This window comes from Cygnus olor, chromosome Z (assembly GCF_009769625.2).
Source record: "Cygnus olor isolate bCygOlo1 chromosome Z, bCygOlo1.pri.v2, whole genome shotgun sequence".
In the NCBI taxonomy this organism is placed as follows: domain Eukaryota; kingdom Metazoa; phylum Chordata; class Aves; order Anseriformes; family Anatidae; genus Cygnus; species Cygnus olor.
The window spans coordinates 48,269,430-48,291,558 of NC_049198.1; the positions used below are offsets into that span (position 1 = coordinate 48,269,430).

At 39.4% G+C, this 22,129-nt stretch overlaps 1 protein-coding gene across 3 annotated transcripts in view; it reads left to right on the forward strand.

Moving 5' to 3' along the window:
• FBN2 (fibrillin 2) overlaps nucleotides 1-22,129 on the forward strand; it is a 183,141-nt gene that overhangs the window by 103,023 nt on the left and 57,989 nt on the right. For all 3 annotated transcript variants that reach the window (XM_040541320.1, XM_040541319.1, XM_040541318.1), the window contains 7 exons: nucleotides 2,377-2,496; nucleotides 9,085-9,222; nucleotides 10,457-10,507; nucleotides 10,872-10,997; nucleotides 13,872-14,099; nucleotides 17,384-17,509; nucleotides 19,275-19,403. In XM_040541320.1, the coding sequence (XP_040397254.1) occupies nucleotides 2,377-2,496; nucleotides 9,085-9,222; nucleotides 10,457-10,507; nucleotides 10,872-10,997; nucleotides 13,872-14,099; nucleotides 17,384-17,509; nucleotides 19,275-19,403 (918 nt within the window). The remainder of the gene's footprint in view (nucleotides 1-2,376; nucleotides 2,497-9,084; nucleotides 9,223-10,456; nucleotides 10,508-10,871; nucleotides 10,998-13,871; nucleotides 14,100-17,383; nucleotides 17,510-19,274; nucleotides 19,404-22,129) is intronic.

Below are 22,129 nucleotides of genomic sequence, written 5' to 3' on the forward strand. Positions count from 1 at the left end.
AAGTTTGATGATGTCTTTGACAGGGAGCAACTACAACTCTTTGATGTAGTTCACTTGTCCTTTCTTTCATTTCTATTTTCTCCTTTTTTTAAAGCTAGCCAAACTGCTGAAAGCAAGATGGCATATGAAAAGGAAGCAAAAGCATACCTTTCTCCAAAATCATTTGTATACTGAGAGCTATTCAGCATGTAGTGCGTATTTAAGATGATGCCTCAGCGTGATCTGTTTCTAATCGTGGGAACAGGATATGTGGTTTCTCTGTAAAAGCAGCAGACACTACTCTCTGCTACCAGGTATTGCTGGCTAGGGAAAGACAAGAAGACTGGAGAGGCAGGGAGCATACTTTGGATAATAAAACCTCAGGTAATAAAGTGTGAAATGTATTTATGGGGAGGAGAGGGATGCAGGGCAGATCAATGTTGGCAAGCTCTCCAGATTGCCAGCTGGGATACAGAAGTGCTCAGCAAGTGCTCTGTCTAAACTAACTGGCTGCTGTAGATCTATGGGATTACCTCCATGCTGCACTTCCCAGCCCATCAGGTTGGTATGTGACCTGTCCTTGCCCTGCGTGCTCGCCCATGGTGCTGCACTCTGCCTGGTGAGCTGGCTTGGGCCTTGGTGGGCTAGGACTGAGCCTGAGATAACATGACCAACTGTATCTAAACAGGCTGCTTGCAGAGAAACTTGGAAGCTGTGGCTGGTGCCATATGGGACTACCAGCTCCAGAGGAGTAATGCAGGGCCAGCATTACTGTTAGGGGTTTACCAGCTCAGGTATTGCTGCTGCAGTTAACCCAGTACAGTCAGCCCTTGAAACTGCAACACAGTCTTGATATTGTGAGGCCTACTGGATCTCATGTCTTCATCTGTGCATGATGTACAAGTAAGCTGTGTAATTCACAAGGTTAGGAGTAGACTTCACTAACACAAGCTCTTTTGTTGTTCAAAAACCTTCTGGCATTCAAGGACAAGTTTTGCTATTTGCTCTTTGTAGGTAAGTAATTCCATTAAGAAAAGGGACAGTGAAAAGTGGGCCCTAAATTAGGTGCTTTCTTTGGGGATGAAGATGGAGATCACAGTTTCATAAGTATATAGATTTCTGGATGTTTTCTATCTCTCTGTCCCCCTTTCTACTTCCCCCCCTGTCCCCCCCCGGCCCCCCCCCCCCCCCCCTTATTTATGTATATATATGTACACATATATGTTTATATAGATATGTCCTTTGGCGAGTATTCTAAACATATATCCTTCAGGGAATATTCCTTCAAGTCTAGTCAAATGTATAGTTGTATACATCTAGTACAAATCATAGCAAACCAAATATCAAATGATACATTTTTCATGATTTCTAAACAATGAGCAGGACATTCCAGTTTGCTTTGAAAATGATCTATGGTGCAATTAATGTTACTGGTGCATAACTACATCCTGCATTAATTTATTCTTAATTTACATCATGCTATTTTTTTTTTTGTATCAATATGACATTATTCCTCAAGCAATACTAGTGAACATAAGTATGCACTAAGAGCTTTATTTCTGGCCTGCCAAAGGAACTGTCTGGTTGGGTTAGAATGTATGGCTTGATTCAGGACCCAGATCAAAAAAATTGAATTGGTTGAGTTCAGGAGGAAATAGTGGATATGCATCTGCAATTGTTCTTTGAAAGAATTTGCTAGTATTGGTTTAATCTTAAAACTGGTTTCACTTCAAATAAAAAATCAGTAAATAATACAGTCTGCAGGACTCCTTACATATGAACAGGCTCAAAAAACTCATGGGGGAAATAAATAGAAGTAGCTAGGGGGTAGAGGGAAGTACCATTTACACTATTCCCGTTTCAACTCCTATTTCTTGAATGCTTTCCAGAACTAGAGAATCGCAGCCAGCATTGGAATATTTTGATTCTGACAGGGTTTTCTTAATTCTTCCAAAACCTCATGGAGCCATAAATGACAGAAACAATAAAGCTGTTGTTTGTGCACAGCATGTTGTGGCTGGAAATGCATTGCTTACCATGATAAAGGAGTAGTGATTTCTCACAGGATAGTTATAATTGATGCTGGAAAACTTTATAGTCCAAGTTCTTCTAAGTTACTATTTTTGTAGAGAAGGGCCATTTAATTAACACTTTCAAAATATACACTCCTATAAACATGTACATACATGCTAACTGCCTAACCATACCTTGTTTGCGTGTCATGTTTTAAAAAGACAGGCAGACAGGAAGACAGACAGACAAAGAGAGAAAAAAAGAGAAAAAAGCCAAATACACCAGGCAGTTTTGGCAAATCATGGTCCACAGCAGTATTTGTACTCTAGTATTTTCCAAAAGCACATCACAGTCTTAACAGTATCTTTCCCTTCTGGATTATAGATATAAATGAATGTGAAAGCAGTCCGTGTGTCAATGGTGCCTGCAGGAACAATCTTGGTTCTTTCAATTGTGAATGTTCACCTGGCAGCAAACTCGACTCTACAGGACTGATATGCATTGGTGAGTCTTTCCTTCTTTTTTCCTTTTTCTTCTCCTGTTTTTCTTACTAATTTGAAACATATTGTTTTTATTGATTAATTAAGCAAGAAAATAATGTATTCTGCTCATCTTCCCTTTATAGAGGACTACATGTCTTGTTGTGTAGGTAATACTAAACAAACCAATACTAATTTGATTGTTTCCATGGAAGCAGAAGCAAGTTAAAAAGAGACATAGGTGTAATGCATGTGTATGTCCAAACTATGGTGAAAGTGGTGAAAAGCAGATGTTCATTGGTGGGAGACAGTGGGGATGTCTTATTGTTAATAGGAATTTTTGTCATTCTCCTAAAAGACTTGATAGGAGTGAAAACAATAGATAATAAGCCTGATAGTTGAGAAATTGTGCAGCAGAAAAGCCTATTCAGTTCCCTGGCCACTTTTAAATTTGAGCCAAGAAACTAAGTAAAACTGGAGGAACATCTACTCAGTGATTTGAAAGCACATGGCTTCTAGGATTCACACCATTTTTCATAAACTGCAAAGAGTGGCTTTCCAATCTGTCAGGAAACAATAACGGCTTTTGCTTTATAGCACAATCTTATACCTTCAGTCTTTTGTATAAAAGATAAAGGAGAGTAAAATACATCTGAATTTATCAATATGCCTACTGCCCCTGAAGCAGAAACGTGATAATGTCTCTCTCTATATATGTATTATATATATATAATTTACTGTATTGTGACATATAATAATTTAAGATAAATAATATTAACATCCTTTTAGGATTCTATTGCATTGAAAAAAAAAAGCAGAACATGGCACAGATTTTACTAGAGCTAGCAGCAACAGTTGTCTGCAAGATATCATTGGCATTATTTCTGGAAGTCATTCATTAATTTTTTTTTTTTCCTTGCCTTTCCAAGAAGACTCAAAGGTTTGGACACATCTGCACTTCTCAGGTGCTCAAAAGCTGCCATCGTTTCATCTTATTAGTGTAACATAATTGGGCCACTGTAGAATATGTGAGATAAATTGGATTGGAGTGCATTAATAAAGGGATGATGCTGATTTTAAATGTTCTTTTTATTGTAAGATGCATTTGTTTGGTGTTCTTGTTTCAACTTTCTTGCCTTGCCAAGATTTTCATAAGATAGGAAATATAATGCAAAGACTCAAGTTCCTATTTAATGTTGCCATCTGTCTATGCCTTAACATGTTTTTTAAGTGAGTTACTTTTGCACCTAAGCCTTCTCTTAGATGCCTTCCTTCTAGCCTTTCTCATAGATTTTTAGGGATACTGTCACCATCATTGGCCTGTACAGTTTAGTGTTCTTTTTGTTCTTTTTCACATTTTGCTTATGCCTTGATGTGACCACAGTAATTTGTGCTTTTTTGTACTGCTTGTTTTAATTTTCATGTTCTGACATCCAAAGGTATTACAAGTTCATTAAGGACTCAATTATAACAGTTTTCTGGATTTACTTTGCAAATGGTTTCCATTGAATTGGTTGCCGTGTGAGATCCTATTTGGCTTGAGTAGTAGTAGCAAATAATGTAAAACAAACAAAATAAATAGTTGAACAGTCAGATTAAAAGTGAAGGATAGGAGCCACCCATACTATAAGCCTAATTGTTACTTTTCATGTTGATCAACATTCTCACAGGAAGGGTTTTCAGTGCCACAGGTGAGAATATGTTAGGACAGAAGGGTCGGGATAGCTCACGTGAGAAGTACAGATTTGTACATGTAGAGTCCATTTATGTTTTTCTATGTTGGTAAAGTTTCCATTAGAATCAGTAGTGATTGAGAGAAGGGCAGACTAGGTTACTGAAAGGGAAGTGAGGTTATAGGCAGTTTCTGGTGTGAAAAACTTGCAAACATTCATTGAATGTAAGCTGTTTTAAATCTCCACAGTAGAGAAAGTTGTGTTTCTCCACTTGTATATTGACTATAATTGCCATAATTTTTTAGCTGATTGTTCCTGTAAAGCATTATTGTAGCATCAGATATGAAAAGCTTATGCCAGTACAGAAGCATATGCCTAGAATGGTGTTCTGGTTTGGGTATGTATTGTATTCTTCATAAGAATGATCAAACTAAGGTAGTGTCAGTTTGATTCTGACCTCTCTACAGTTTTGCTTTAGTTCCAAACTTGGTCTCATGTCAGAACCAAAATCACCCCCATTTGTAAGGATATTTTTTTTCTTTCTTTCATGATGGCGATGAAAGCTTGAACTTAAAATTCACATAAATTTGCACATGACAACATAATTAGAATAAAAAAAATTAACATTACAGCACTCTTAATTTTATTTTTACAACATCTTGTTCTCATGTGTTTGTTCCAATTGGCCTTATTGCTGATTTTCACCATTCTCTTGTGGACTCAGATAATACCCAAGTTCTGTGGCTGATGCATGTTCTTTACTTAGTTTGTGGACAGATAACTTCAGTCTGTCATTTCCTCTGGCTCCTTGGCATGGGCTGCTCAGCCTTAACGCTGAAGAACCAGGTGGCTTAAGCCATTTGCATCCATATTCCTGTAGAAATCCAGCATAGATGTAAGCCATTTGTCTCTCTCTGTGAGGTTCCCTGCATAAAAGAAAAATGACTTGCTCAAGTAATAGCAAGATTTCAAGTCACAACATTTGGCCTCATATTAGAGCTCCAACTTCCAGCAAATGAAAGTTGTTAGTTTAGCGTTTACATTAAAAGCATTTAACAAAAAAATATAATGTATTATACATTTCTTTTGCTTTCACACTGACAATGTCTGCAGTATTAAGGCTGCCCTCCTGTAAGGAAGGGTAGAATTGGAACTGTTTTTGAAATACATCTGTTGGTGGTACCAGTGCTGCATTTCTATTTTGGAAACTGCTCATGTAGTAGAGATACTGCTATTTGTGGTCTTTGAAATGTGCACTTAATATATGCTTTTTATGCACATTTCAATATTTTTGGAATTCACACAGTGCACAACCCGTAGGCTGCCATCTGCCTGTAGTATGCATACATTCTTCTTCAAGTCAGAATCAAAGAGATGCAAGCAGCAGAAAGAATGCTTTGATGTTGGATAATAAATAATTTTTTCACCAAAGTAAAAGTCACAGTGACTGCCCTTTGTAAGTTTTGTCTGGACAAGAGAGGTTGTGTAAAATAAAGGAAATTAACTCATAGCCTGAAAAAAAATAAGACAAGCAGACTTTGGCAGGGTAGTATAGATGCAGCTGGTGTGAAGAAAGTCACCTGCTAATTTGTATAGTTTAAATCATTTTTGAGATACTGTTTTGACTTTTTCATCCTGTAACATTGGCTACTAAAAATGAATAATATCTTGTTCAGAAATTTCTAGTGAATGAAGCAATGGAAGCATTTACATTTTGATAACATAAAGCAGAGACATCAATGTATGGCCAGTAAGCTAGATGTAGCATGAAATAGCAGCTAAAAGGGCCTATTTTGTTCTCCCTGTGTTAGTCCCCTGTATTTGGGACATACGATGTGAAGACATTATGACCAACCCATGACTGGCCAAGGGCAGATCCAGGTAGTCACTTTGTAGCTTATGTCTTCCTTTGGTCTTTTGATGTTAATCCTAGTCCTGACTGTCAGACAAAAGTGGAACAAGGCTTAGAAAAGATGCCTTGTCCACGATCCTCAGCCCCTCATTGGTTCATGCACTTTTTTAAGGGTAGTATTCTGCCCTACATGTTTGAAACCAACATTAATCTAAATAATTGCACTCTTTTATGTGTATGTATGAATTTTTTTTGAATTTTTTATGAATTATTTATGTGTATGAAGTACATTCTCCAGTTTCTAAAACTGGTTCCAGGCACATTGTTTAGCCATTTTTCTCCTGTTACATTACCCAAAGAAAAGTTGTGTTCTCGGTGGTCTACGTAGTTTTTTAATGACAGTTTTGTAGAAAAGTTCAAGTTGATTGAAAAAAAAATAAGCTGGAGCATGTTGCTCCTAAATATGAGGTCTCAGTAATAATAATCCACAGCACCTAATAGATAGTCTGGCTTTTTGTATGTATATTACATGTAAATCTTAAAAGCCAATTCCTATTCATCTTGCATAAGTCATCTTGTTAAATTCATCTGTGCCACTTTCTTAGCTTTGAACTTTGAGTATGCACTTGCATTTAAACTCTGTCAAGGCTGATCTCCAAATCTGGGTTAGATATTTAAAGACTCTTTTTGCTATCCAGTGACAAGGGTTGTGGTCTGCTTCATGGAATCATAGAATGGTTTGGGTTGGAAGGAACCTTAAAGATCTTGTAATTCCAACGCCCTTGCCACGGGCAGGAACACCTCTCACTTGACCAGGTTTCTCAAAGCCCCATCCAACCTGGCCTTGAACAATTCCAGGGATGGGGCATCCACAGCTTCTCTGGGAGACCTATGCCAGTGCCTCACCACCCTCAGAGTAAAGGATTTATTCCTCAAATCTACTTTAAACCTACCCTCTTTTAGTTTAAAGCCATTACCCCTTGTCCTATCACCATGCTCCCTGACAAAAAGTCCCTCCCCAGCTTTCCCGTAGGCCCCCTTTAGGTACTGGAAGGCCACTATAAGGTCTGCCCAGAGCCTTCTCTTCTCCAGACAGAACAAACTCCCTCAGCCTGTCTTCATAGGAGAGGTGCTCCAGCACTCTGATCATCCTCATGACCCTTCTCTGGGCTTGTTCTAATAGGTCCATGTCCTCCTTGTGCTGGGGGCTCCAGAGCTGAACTCAGGGCTCCAGGTGGGGTCTCACAAGAGTAGAGCAGAGGGGGACAATCACCTCCCCAGCCCTGCTGGCCATGCTGCTTTTGATGCAGCCAGGATACGGTTGGCTTTCTGGGCTGCAAGTGCACAGTGCTGGCTCACATTCAGTTTCTTGTCAGCCAGCATCCCTGGGTCCTTTTCCTCAGGGCTGCTCTCAATCCATTTTCCACCCAGACTCTATTTGTGCTGGGGATTGCCCTGGTCTAGATGCAGGACCTTGCACTTGGCCTTGTTGAACCTCATGAGGTTTGCACAGGCCCAACTCTCAAGCCTGTCTAGGTCCCATTGGATGGGCTCCCTTCCCTCCAGCATGTTGACTGTACCACACATTTCGGTGTCATTGGCAAATCTGTTGAGGGTGCACTCAATCCCACTGTCCATGTCACCAACAAAGACGTTAAACAGCGCCGGTTCCAATACCAATCCCTGAGGAGCACCACTTGTCACGCATCTCCACCTGGACATTGACCCGTTGACCACAACTATCTGACTGTGACCATCCAGCCAATTCCTTACCCACCTAGTGGTCCATCCATTAAATCCATGTCTCTCCAATTTAGAGACAAGGATATCATAGGGGGCAGTGTCAAATGCTTTGCACAAGTCCAGGTAGAAGATGTCAGTTGCTTTTCCCCTGTCCACCAGTGCTGTAACCCCGTCGTAGAAAGCCACCAGACTTTTTAGGCACAATCTGCCCTTAGTGAAGCCATGTTGGCTGTCCCTAGTCACCTCCTTATTTTCCATGTGCCTTAATAGTTTCCAGGAGGATCTGCTCCATGATCGTGCCAGGCACAGAGGTGAGACTGACTGGCCTGTAGCTCCCCAGGTCCTCCTTTTTCCTTTTTAAAATGGAGGTTATGTTTTCCCTCTTCCAGTCAGTGGGAACTTCACCACACTGTCACAACTTTTCAAATATGGTGAATTCAAGAAATTTGATCTCATTTTAATATAAATGCATAAAAGTACTGAGTCAAGGTGCTGTACTTTCAAATGTACATACCCGATTTAGGATCTAACTGACATTTTGAAAAGTGGCTTGGGCATTGAAAGCGTAGTTTTTTATACTTGAATATTTGGGTACCTAAAAGAGAATTTCAGAGAATTTCAGGCAGCATAGTTGACACTGGTGACTGAAAATCTCTCTTCTTCATGGATGGTTAGCTGGAGAGCAGTCAGGAGGTGCTGCTTGTCTCAGCTGGGCACTTACTGGAATGGGTTTGCCCTGAGCAGGTCTGGGTTCACAGCCTGACAATCTAATTTGTGATTGAGGAGCTGGATGTGCTGTGACTGCATCATCAGGAGCAGAGAGTGGAGTGTAAGCTAGCAGACATAGTCAAAGCCCTCCTAATGCACCAGGAGGACTGGACCTCTAAAAGAATATAGCACACTCCTGCCCCCCACATTTTAATTTTTCTTTTCTTTCTGACAATCTTGAAGTTTCATTGAGTGGGACAGAGGTAAGAGCACCCAGTGATTATAGGCCAGTGGTTCAAGCAGTCAGCTGGAAGGGGGAATCCCAGGTTACAATCTCTATTTGCTACTTGTGTATTTTAGAAATGAACTGTGTCTAGATTAAACAAATAAAATTACTGTAGTTGCTGGAGGACCTTGACTAGCTATAGGACCTGGACTATAAAATGCCTCAAGCGGTGCACTCTACCACTCATTTTTAGTGGTAGTGGTATTCATTTCCTCTACTTCTAAAATAAAATACATACAAAATGACTCTGATGCAAAGACAGACTGTGCTCTCTTTGTACTCCATCTGCCAGTGGCATGAGAAGATGCCAGCTCTTTTTACTGTAACAGTTCCATTTTATTTCTATTGCAGATAGCCTGAAGGGGACTTGCTGGCTTAACATCCAGGATAGTCGCTGTGAAGTCAACATCAATGGTGCTACACTGAAATCTGAATGCTGTGCTACCTTAGGAGCAGCTTGGGGCAGCCCATGTGAGCGCTGTGAATTAGGTATGCTGCTGTGCTTGCATATCCTGTGACTTTTGTGAGAAGGCCAAATGTAACACTAATAAGTTCTCATCATCTTCTGTTAAAAAATAACAAGAAAACACTATGAAATGAGTTTGTTTTCTTCAGCATCACTTCTAATCTCCACCATCATGTATTATTCTAATAACTTTGAAGCTACAAGGAAATAACATTTGAATTGATCTTTGCATAGCTATATATGTTTCTTCTGAACATGGACTGTGCATTGGGGTAGGTTGAATTAAAGACTATAATAGTAAAGCGAAATATCTGCTAAAAGTCTTGAGGACTTTTTATTTTGCGGGCTGTTAACACTTGTTCCAGCTGTTTTCAACCACATAACTTATGTACAATTATTGATTGCAGAATAGTACTAGTATTAGATCACAGGGGTAGGGCTAGAGGTTGGAAGCAGGAATGCTAAATGCATCCTTGTTTTCATGGAATAAACACTGTGCCACACTCTCGCCATAAGATTTGAATAATGCCACTTGCAACTGAACCAGCCTTTATTTTTAAATTGAAACAATAACTGTGGTCACATATATCTCACCTAATAAGCATGGTGCAAACAAACAAGCTTTTGAGATGCAGTAGAGCATCAAGAAAAGATACTACTTTGAACTCCAGGAAGCAGCATGGTAAGGTTAGGGTGGTAGAACTGATCAAAAACTAATCAATCTAGAGAGCCCATTAGTTCAGACTATGTTTGGCCATTTTATTTCCTAATCTGTAACTCACTTGATTCCAGCAAGCTTGCATATCTCTACAGCATGCTACATTTTACATACATATCCTAGAATAACATCTATGCTGATATCCTTTATTAAGCTGTAGTGGAAACAAACAAACAAAAACAAACAAACAAACAAACACTTCAGTGATAACTAGCATCACTAAAGCTTGAAATCTTTAGGGAACTTTACAAAAAATTTACCTTTCAGTTACATCTGAGTGCAGAGATTAGTCTGATTCCTCAATTTCCAATTGAGGAAACCATGAGAAAAAAATATATAAGATTTAATTTCCCCAGCTATTATTTGTTATAAGTAACATGTATGAGTCCATAGTTTTCTTCACTGAGGCTAGATCACTCATCATGTTATACAGTCAGAAAATATAGAAAAATTGCAAAGATACTTTTATTTTTAAATTACTTGCTCTTATATTTCTGTCACTCTAAAGCAGTGATATATCTTTTTTGGCTTGATTCCAGACACAGCTTGCTCAAGAGGATTTGCCAGAGTTAAGGGTGTTACCTGTGAAGGTAATGCTTTTGCTTCTTACTCAAGATGTCATTTTTTCCCCCTGGAAAATGGTATAAAAGAGGATTTATTATGCTGTTCATTTTGCCAGGCATAATCATACTGATCTTAGATGAATGCCATCACAGTTACTGACTGTTGGGGACATAAAAGTTAACACTATTGGAGAATGTCAAAATGGTACAAAAAGGATGGAACTGCTCCTTCAATTTATTTATTACAAAATATTACTTATCCTAATACATTATGAATGAAAGTGTCATGCTTTCTTTCATATAGCTGAAGTTCTCAAAAAAGTTGTAGCTTTCTACTTGCTGGAGTTGGCATACAGTCTGAAATTTCTTTCACCCCTTCATTTACCAACAGATGTAAATGAGTGTGATGTTTTCCCGGGGGTTTGTCCCAATGGGCGATGTGTTAACAGCCGAGGCTCATTTCACTGCGAGTGCCCTGAAGGACTGACACTGGATGGAACAGGGCGAGTGTGTTTAGGTAAGAGCACAGTCAACTCTGGTAACTTTTAGGCTCTGTATAACAAATATCCAAAATAGTTCTCAAAAGAGTGTGAAAGGATGTTTGATTTGTTTCTGTATTGCTGAATTTGTTAAATGTATGTCTTAGTTTTTGCCTGCTAAGACTTCAGATACCTGTGCCAGTTCAGGGAAGAGTTGTTAATCCCTAGAGGGAATGTGAATGTTTGTGTTATGACTTGTCTTGCCTTCAGTGCAGTCAATAGGTTTTGCTAGAGTGCTGCCCTTACTATGACTTCTGTTCCAAAACAGAAACATCTAACTCACTGGGAGCTAGACAATAAGCAGTTTGCTGGCCAACCAGAAGCTTATAATGCAGTGTGACTTCCTCTTTTCTCTCTTGCTATCTAGTCATGTTGTGAAAATGAGGTACTATCTTGTAGCACAAACACTGGTGCAAATTGTTCTGTTTGTAAGAAAGCAAAATGGATGTAGATAAAAATAAGAGCTCATCTTCATTGTACAGAACATGAATGTCTTCTACTGACAAAATATGATAGCTGTGAAGACAATGTTCTCTACAGGAATGTTTTGAGGTATAAAAAGTACTGAACCCCTTATGCAAATTAAAGAATACAAAAATATCCAGTAGCAAGTGTAGTTAGTTTTACTAGTCTGCTAAACTTTGTTGTTGTTGTTGGCAGAGAAAAAAGGAAAGAGCTAGAACTCAATTCCTGAGGTTGCAAGATAAGGAAAAAGAGCAAGAGAGACTTACCACAGTTCCTACACTACCACCAGGAAAGTGTATTCCCCTGGAAAACCCTTAACTTTTCTGTAACTTTTTTTCTAGAGCTGGGGAAGTGCATGAATGAACATATAATAGTGCTTTTTACAATCACAGGTATTATAAAAAGTCACATTGCTACAAATTTCTGAAGCATCTGAATTATTGTAATAAAACAGCAATATCTATCAGTGAATGTACTTGGTTTTCTTTTTCTTGCCTTTTTAATTGGAAATTCTACCCCCTTGCTTGCTCTCTTAGGGAGCTTGTATTTTTTACATCTGAGAACCTGTAAAATCCATATTCAGATACCACAAAATGTTTATATGGTTTTAAATAAGCCATACCTAGTAATTTAGAATTACATTTTTCTATAAGATTATGGGGAAAAAAAAAAAAAAAAAGACTATACATTGTGAGTTGTAATGTATTCTATAAAAGTGCACGTCTGTTTTAACTGAAATTAATTTGTACCACACACACCTTCTCCATCCAGGAATTCAGTGTTTTGCAGTACATCTGTTCAGATTGGTTTTTTGAAATCTTTAAAAATCAGTAGTCAGAAATGAAAAAGATACAGTCAGGGAACTGAATACTTAAAAGATTCTGGAATTCATGTTAATTTTTTTTTTACCTGTTGTAAGGACTATAAAAATATTATTACTGACAGCATTTGCTTTCTTTTAAGAAAACATAACAATAGAACAAGTACTAATTTTCAGCCCTTGCTTCATGTCAGTCCAGAATTTGCCTGCTCTAATCCATGTTTTTTATTTGACCAGTGTTCTCTTTCCTCAAAGGAGATTCAAGTTTAAGCAAGCAATTTTCCTTTAATTGCACTATGCCTTACCAATAGCTGATACAAACAGCTACCAGTTTGTTTTTTTTTTTTAATGTGAATGTAATGCTAGAGATATTTTTAAAAATAGAATTTTGAAAGGAAACAGATGTGTATAATCAGCATGAAAATCTCATAGAAAAAAAGAAATAATTCAAAACCAAGTCTGCCAAGTTGCATGTGTGTATTTTTTTGGGCATAGCATATGCAGTTTTGTTAGGTTTTCCTTCCTCTTTTTGTTTTTTTTTCCCCAATACTTAGCAAATCTGTTGCCTGTCACTGTCATCTGTGGCCATCAACCCTGTACTACTTCCTAGTGAGAAATTTCATAAGGACAAGTGTGGATTTAGATGTGGTTGACTGAGATAATGAAAGGTTGGAACAAGGGAGTCATTTTCATGCAACACCCAGGATTCATTTACCCTTAAAGCCATGTTCCCTCTTCCTAATTTATTGAGAAGATGTCCCTTTATATTACAAGATATGTGCCTTCTCCTCTGCTACATAAGCACTGTTCTATATATTTCTCAAATATGTTTATTTCCTGCAGGGTCCACTACAGTGATTTTAATGAAAATAAGTATTTATTAGACATATGTTTGCTGAATCTTTTGAAATGAAACTAAATATGATCCTGAAATAGAGTAGTTTACAGGAAAACATAAGTATTCTTTAAACAATTTCTAATTCTTATATTTGATTCTAAATTGTTTACCTTAAGATGTGCATAGGGTAAATTTATACTGTAAAACTGTATAACTCTGAAGGACTTGTATGGAAAATAATTCAGAAGCTCATCCATGTTATTTTTTAGATAATGCATTTTTGCCAAAGCATTTTGTGCTAAGCATTTAAAATATCTGTTAGGTTTCCTGAAGCCTAACTTCCAGTCCAATGTATGATATACAAAATTAATGCTTACATTTATTCTAACAACACAGCTTGAATTCCAGTCCATAATAGGAAGATGTAGAATCACAGACATCTTCTCTAGCCCAGCTGTAATTGATACATTTCCCATTATTTGTATGTTGTAGAAACTAGCATTTAGATAAATACTTCTTCTTTTATGTGCTGCAACAGAGATTCAGAAACTTACCAATAGCGATTTCAAATGGTTCAACACTGTGCAGAAGTGTAGCATCTTGAGCAGAAATCTGTCTCCCAGAAACTGACCCACTGTTATACACATATGTACTCAAATAGCTGCTTCTGAAGAACTGAAAACCTAGCAAAGGGTAAAATTTCACTTTTTTTTTTTTTCAAATGAGCAGATATCCGCATGGAGCAATGCTACTTGAAATGGGATGAAGATGAGTGCATTCAGTCTATGCCTGGCAAGTTTCGTATGGATGCCTGCTGCTGTGCTGTGGGTGCTGCCTGGGGCTCCGACTGTGAGGAGTGTCCAAAGCCTGGCACAAAGGAATATGAGTCTCTGTGTCCCAGAGGTCCTGGCTTTTCCAACAGGGGAGATATTCTAACTGGCAGGCCATTTTATAAAGGTAAGGGTTCATTATAGTCTAATTGATCTAGAAGTGAATTATATGTACATCTTGGTGACTATTCTAAGGAAATGCCAGGATTTATATTTCGGATGTACTTGAGATGAGAAATATTATAAAGATGTTTGCCTTACAGAGCTGACAGTAAAGGTAGGGAACCTACCTCTGTTTGCATGATGTTCACAAGTGTTATAGGAGTCTGCCAAGAAAAGATGCAAAGTCTGATTTTGGTAAGGACAAAAACAAAATGACTATGATAGGACTAGGATAGGGAGGGGAGATCTAAATGATGAGAATAACAGAAAATACACACCTTTTTAACATTGTGCTTTGCAAAGAGTGAACTGAGGATGAGATGGAATTCTATGAAGTCAAGGAGTTAAAATGTGAACATAAAATATTACTGCAATTTGGTGAGGGTTCTCTGAACCACAGAATCACAGAATGTTTGAGGTTGGAAGGGACCCCTCAAGATCATCTTGTCCAACCCCCTCGCAGAGCAGGATCACCTCGAGGACATTGCACAGGATGGCATCCAGGGAGTTTTGAATATCTCCAGAGAAGGAGACTCCACAACCTCTCTGGGCAACCTCTTCCAGTGCTCTGTCACCCTCACAGTGAAGAAGTGACCCCTCATATTCATCTGGAACTTCCTGTGCTTCAGTTTGTGCCCATTGCCTCCTGTCCTGTTGCTGGGCTCAACTGAAAAGAGTATAGTTCCATCCTCTTGACACCCTCCCTTCAGATATTCATATACATTGATGAGATCTCCCCTCAGTCTTCTCTTTTCCAAGCTAAACAGGCCCAGCTTTCTCAGCCTGTACTCGTACGACAGGTGCTCCAGACACCTAATCATCTTAGTAGCCCTTCTCTGGACTCGCTCCGGTAGTTCTATGTCCCTCTTGTACTGGTGAGCCCAGAACTGGTCACAGGACTCCAGGTATGGCCTCACCAGCGCTGTATAGAGGGGGAGGATCACCTCCCTTGGCCTGCTGGCATCACTCTTCCGAATGCACTCCAGAATACCACTGGCCTTCTTGGCCGCAAGGGCACATTGCTGACTCGTGGTTAGCCTGCTGTCCACCAGGACTCCAAGGTCTCTCTCTGCAGGGCTGCTTTCCAGCAGGTCAGCCCCCAGCCTGTACCGGTGCTAGGGGTTATTCTTCCCTAGGTGCATGGAGGACCCAAGGCTGACCCCTGGGGGACACAGCTAGCTACAGGCCTCCAGCTAGACTGCACCACTGCACAACCTCTGCTATCCAGCCAATTGCCAATCCAACTCGCTGTCCACTCATCTAGGCCACACTTCCTGAGCTTGTCTATGAGGATGTTATGGGATACAGTGTCAAAAGCCTTGCTGAAGTCAAGGTGGACCACATCCACTGCTATCCCCTCATCTACCCAGCTAGTCAACCCATCAAAGAAGAATAGCAGATTGGTCAAACATGATTTCCCCTTGGTGAATCCATGCTGACTACTCCTGATCACCTTCTTATCCGCCACATGTGTGGAGATGACCTCCAGGACGAGCTGCTCCATCACCTTTCCAGGGATGGAGGTGAGGCTGACTGACCTGTAGATAATACAGACTGAAAAAGGATGGGTTCCTTCTGTGCTTTGCAGTTTTTTCACCAATTGGTTTTAATCACCAGTTAAGTGATTAAAAGGGAAGGGTGTCTGATATTACACTCAAATTATGTGGGCAATGGAGCTGCGGTGATAAAGAAGTAAAGTAAAAACGTCTTGTCCATTTTTTCCTGTCTTTCCCTTCCACAGAGCACAGACAAAACTTAAGAGGCTGGAAAACCTTAAGAAACAAGATATGAGATTATTTTAGATGACTGAAGTCTGAGAAGAAGAACAGTAAATTTCTGTGTGTTCAGAAGCTGAAGTTACCCTGAAATGTTTTAATACTTGAACACAGTATTCTGAAACATTTGTCTTGAAAATATGTTGAGCTGTTTGAGAAAACTTGAACAGATTGGCCCTCTGTTTCACCATAAATAAGCTCCAATTTTCAAGTGTTACTATTCTAATGCAAAGCTCTCAACATTCAGTGGTGATTTGCTAAACAAGTATGGAATTCTATCCACCTCAAGATTTTTGTAAGATTTTGCTGCATGTTTCTGCTTTTGCACCATATTTTTTTTAGTCCTCAAGTAAGGACATTCATCCAGCAAATTACAGAGTATAAGAAAAGCTCATTCAAATCTGTAAATCCCCTTGTGCACGTGCTTATGAGAGAGGTTGCAAGAATTTTAATAGCCTGTGTTATCCCAGCTGTCCAGGAAAATACATTTAGAAGAGGTGAAACATTTTGCTTGATATTCTACAAAAGAAAAGTTACCCTTTCCTAAACTGATCTTGAAATATCACTCAGTTAAAAACAAAAACAAACAAACAAACAAACAAACAAAAAAACAGATAATAATTACATCTCTTACAAGAAGGTTCAGCAAAACCATGAATATTCATTGTGTTAGCCAAGTAAAGAACATGATACGTATTTGTGTCACAAGCAAAACAGTGTCAACGTGGGAAATTTCATTGAATTTAGTGGATTGCTGATAAACATAGACTTTTAATTACCGATTTGTGTATTGCAAAGCAAGGAAGGCATAAACAATTGAACAGGAAGGCAAACACCTTTTCTGCCTTTTTTCCATGCTCAACTTCAGCCCAGCATCTCTCCTCCACTCTTCCTGGTGTCTGTCCCTCTGTTTTTATTGCAGGTTGCACTCAGTCCCAGACCCATAGGTGAGGCATTGGGCAGCAGATCCTTGGGGATGGTTTCTCCCTTCCACCCCTTGTTGTTTGTTTACTGTTTTCTCTCACTCTTCTTTCCTTCTTAAGCATTTCCTGTACCCCAGCCCTCAGGGTTGTCACTACTCCAGAGTGAGTTGCCAAAACAGCCCATTGTCCCTTGACCTGGTATGGGTCACCTACAGGAACAGTCCCTTAGAGGTGTGACTGCTCCGACATAGGTCTTCCATGGGCAGCAGTCCCTCAAGGATGCCTCCTAGGGCTTGGAGTACTGCCTGTGAGGAGTGCATCACAGCTGTGTCTCCAGGTTTGTGCCCTCCTACTTGTCTCCTTGATTTTATTTTTCCAAACTCCAGACCTGTGAAGGATGAGGCCATCCCTGCAGTACCCTGCTGCCCAAACCATGCCTTTTATGCTCAGTACAATTGTTAAGCAGGAAAAGAAAATTTCCATTCAATATATATTTATATATTAAGTGTTTAAGAATGTTATTTTCTTTTTTTTCTTTTTTTTTTCCATAGATATCAATGAATGCAAGGTATTCCCTGGTATGTGCATGAACGGTAAATGCAGGAATACAATTGGAAGTTTCAAATGTAGATGTAACAGTGGGTTTGCTTTAGATATGGAGGAAAGAAACTGTACAGGTAAGTCTTGCACTTTCCCCAGTTCTTAAAGGAACTTGTGATTGTTGCATATCTTGGTGATCTGGAAGCTCAATGTAATTCATTTCCTTCGATTTCTAAGAGCTTAATCTTTGTACAGAGTGGTCAACAGTGTTGTTTCCCTTTCAGGAGGTGATTCTCTATTAAATTGAACATTCTTCTGGTAAATGGACATTAGGAATCTGTTAAATTGGTGTTAAAGATGATCAAGTCATGCTCTGTCAGTACCATCTAAAAAATCTGGAAGAATCACCAGTGAAGCTAATTTCTACTTCTTAACATATAGATTAACTTAATTTACAGTCTTTACTCTGTGGATGTTTCATTACCAAATGAACTGAGGGACTCCACTACAAATTAATTTTCATTTAGATTTGATAGCCAAGCACACACAGAGGCACCCTTGCAATTCTGACATCAGTGCATTAACGCAAGAAGAGGCGTGCATTTAATTTAAAAGTTTATTTACTGCCTGGAAGGACTGAAATAGAAAATAAGTGTGATAGTTTCCTGGTTATGAGAACCTGGATGCCTGCATTGTGGGTGGCTCTGAGCTGAAAATGAAGGAGGTTTTGTTTTACCACACAGGAGTCCATGAGTGAGTCTGACTAATACAAAGTGTGGGTGGTAAGGCATATTAACTGAGGTTGGTCTGGATGTTAATGTTGCCCTAACTGGTGATTTCCTTGTTTTTATAGTGATTGCATTGATTAGAAATGCATTTAACTAACTTTATTTCTAAACTAACAAGAATAGGTCAGAAAACTTCTCACTATGAAAGCTTCTTTGGGTTCTGTTTTTCATTGAAACTTTGTCCTGATGAAAATGTTCCACAGAAAAGCCACAGAGACCCAGGTTTTATTAAATAGAAGACTTTTTTAATTTTAAATTAGCAACAAAATGTTTTATAAAGCCTGTAGAAAGCCAAGCACTCAGTGACATCCCAGATCCACCACATGGATTACCATCCCACACCTCCACACATCTGTGCATGAGAAATGAACTATCTTCTCCCAGTAGAAACCTGGCCATTGGGAGTAACAAGAGGCAGAAGAGATTCTTTCATGTAGTAAAAAAAAGAACTGTTTAAAATCTTTTTTTTTTCTTACAGTTTCTTCAGTTAAGCTTGCACTAGCTTTGTTTTCCTGAGCCACTTTAAGAAATAGTTCATTGTCCAGCTCACCACCCTACTGCAGACATGTTGATGCCTTTCTCTGCTCTTTTGTTCCTTGCTCCACAGACTTCTCAGATGACAGCACTAATTCTATGCCTTATTGCCTTGGACTAGTGTCTTCATTGTTTCAAATATTCTGTTATTTTTTATTCCCTGTGAATCCTTCATGTTTTCTTAATATGTAAAAAATTAATGACAAAATTATGAATTACTAGAGAATTGTCTTCATAAAAAGCAATTTAATATCAATAGCACCGTATGCATGGAGTCAAACGGTACCTCTATAATAATAACTCAGAATTTATTACAGTAGCGTCCTTAGAAATATACTTTAACATAGTTTAATCTACAGTTGAGAGCTCTAAAGGCATTGCATTATGAATCTTCCACAAACTTTTTCACATAATCCAATTCTTTTAAATATTAAAATCAATTGCATTTCTCTATCAATTTATGTACTACGTATAATCTCTGTAGAATTCATTTATAATGTCCAAGTCTTAACTTCTGTGAAAGCAAGGATCACCTTAAACTCGTTTTGATTTTTCTACATTTCCATTTACTGTAAAACAGACATTGATGAGTGCCGGATCTCCCCAGACTTATGTGGAAGTGGAACTTGTGTCAACACTCCTGGAAGCTTTGAATGCGAGTGCTTTGATGGTTATGAAAGTGGGTTTATGATGATGAAGAACTGTATGGGTAAGTGTTGCCAGGATGAGCTGGAGACCTTCCATTTGCTGTACTCTGTACTATACTAGTCCTACTCCACTGAACACTTCATATGCATAATTACTGTGACTTCTTGAAAAAAATGACCAATGTCCAATATATAGGACAGATAACTGACCTGTTTGTATAGCTATGCATGTTCTTTTTGCTGATTACATTCACACATTCCTGTATAGCTAATTGAGATTGTCAGCAACTATTCAGGTAGTTTAACAGTGGCTCATGAGGTATTGAAACATTTAATGCATCTAAGAAGTTTCAAGGGCAATGCGATTTATGTTTCCTTGATTCTTTTAGGACTTATGAAATTCTGAGACCACTTTGTGAAAAAAAGCCCCACATATTTTTAAATTGTTTAAAGTCGTAAGAATAGGTACTGAGACACCAAAAGTTACTAGCCACCTTAAAAAAATCTGGAGTTGACATTATGGAGTACTTCTGCATACACCATGGAAATGGAAAGTGTGAAATCTTTATCTTGGTAGAATACTCTTAACCCTATTTTAGATGTTCAGTTTTATTATTTTGACTAAATCCTAACTTTTTTAGTTTAGTTATGCAAATATGTCTTTGAAAGGGACAAATTGTTTAAGCTCTATTCAAAGGCTGCTGAAACAGAATCACAGTTCCTCTCATTGAGGTTGGAAGACCTCTGGAGGTCATCCGGTCCAGCCCGTGCTCAGTGCAGGATAAACTACAGCAAGGACCATGCACAGTTCAATACTGGAAATCTCCAAGGACAAATATTGCACAGCCTCTCTCAGAGACTTGTTCAAGTGCCAGAGCATTCTCTCACTAAAAACGTTCCTTCCCATGTTTGAATACAATTTCCCGTGCTTCAGTTTTATACCCATTTGTTTCTCATTTTGTCACTGGACACCACTCAGAAGGTGACTTTCTTCTTTACCTTCCCCAGAAGTTATTTATACACATTGATAGACCCCCCTGAGCCTTCTTCTCCCCATGCTAACGTTCACATGTTCACTCTCTAAGCTTTTCTTTGCATGTCAGAACCCCCAACCTCTAGGTCTTCTCTATGATCTTTAATGAGACTTTAACCAGTACGTCCATGTACTGAGGAGCCCAGAACTGAATGTAGCACTCCAGATGTAGTCTTTTCGGTGTTGAGGGTGATGTTCACCCCCCTCCAACCTGCTTGTGGTGCACTTCCTAACGCAGCCCAGGATGCTGTTGACCTTCACTGCAAAGGGCACATTGCTGGATCATGTTAAGTTTGTTCCCCGGGATCCCCAGGTCCTTCTCTGCAAACCTACTTTCCAGTTGGTCAGTCCCCAGCCTGTGCTGTTGCATGTTTATTCCTCCCCGGGGGCATCACTATTTGCTGATGAGAGGTTCCCGTTTGCTTATTTCTCCAGCTTCGCAAGGTCCAATTGAATGGCAGCACAACCATCTGGTACATTAACCAGTCTTTCTTCCGTCACCTGCCAACTTGCCGAGGGTGCGTTCTGACCCATCATCTAGATCATTAACGAAGATGATTAACAGTATTTGTCCCATTATTGACCCCTGAGGTATACCACTAGCAACCAGTGTCTAGCTGTAATTTGTGACTCTGATCACAACCCTTTGAACATGGCAGTTCAGCCAGTTTTAAGTCCACTCCACTGTGCCCTCATCTAGATCATACTTTATCAGTTTGTCTGCTAGGGTCTTAGGGAATACAGTGTCAAATGCCTTTCTAAAGTCAAAATGAAAGGCATTGACCGCTCTCTCATTCGCTGATCTAGACATTTTATTGAAGAATACTGTCAGGTTGGTCAGTTTTGATTTTCCCTTCGAATCTCTGTTAACCATACCCTATCACTTTCATGTAATTCTGTTGTGGTTTAGCCCGGCTGGCAGCCAAACACCACACAGCCGTTCGCTCACCCTCCCCCCTCCCTCTCCGGGATGGAGGAGAGAAACGGGAAAGTGAAGCCTGTGAGTTGAGATAAAGACAGTTTATTAAGACAGGGAAAAGAATAACAATAATAATAATAATAATAATAGTATTAATAGTAATAATGTGTACGAAATAAGTGATGCACAATGCAATTGCTCACCACCCGTTGACCGATGCCCAGCCTATCCCCGAGCAGCCGGCCTCCCCTCCACCCCGGCTAGCCACCCCTATATATTGTTCAGCATGACGTCAGATGGTATGGAATACCCCTTTGGCCAGTTTGGGTCAGCTGTCCTGGGTCTGTCCCCTCCCAGCTCCTGCTGCATCCCTAGCCTGCTCGCTAGCAGGACAGAGAGAGGCTGAAAAGTCCTTGGCTTGGTGTAAGCACTGCTCTACAACAATTAAAACATCAGCATGTTGTCAGCGCTCTTCTCATTCTAATCCAAAACATAGCACCCCGCCAGCTACTAAGAGGAAAATTAACTCTGTCCTAACTGGAACCAGGACATATGTTTGAAAATGGCTTCCAGGATTCTTTGCCCTATCACCTTCCCAGAGATGGAAGTGAGGCTGAATGGTCTGGATCCTCTTTCTTGTCCTTTTTGAAGACTAGATTAATATTCACTTTCCTCCCATCCAAAAGATCATCACCTAATTGCCATGACCTTTCAAAGATGATCTGTAGTGGCCTCACAGTGACATCAGTCGGCTCCCTTTGCACTCATGCGTACAACTCATGAGGTTCCATGGATTGGCGTATGGCCCCATTGTTTAAATGTTCCTTAACTTGACC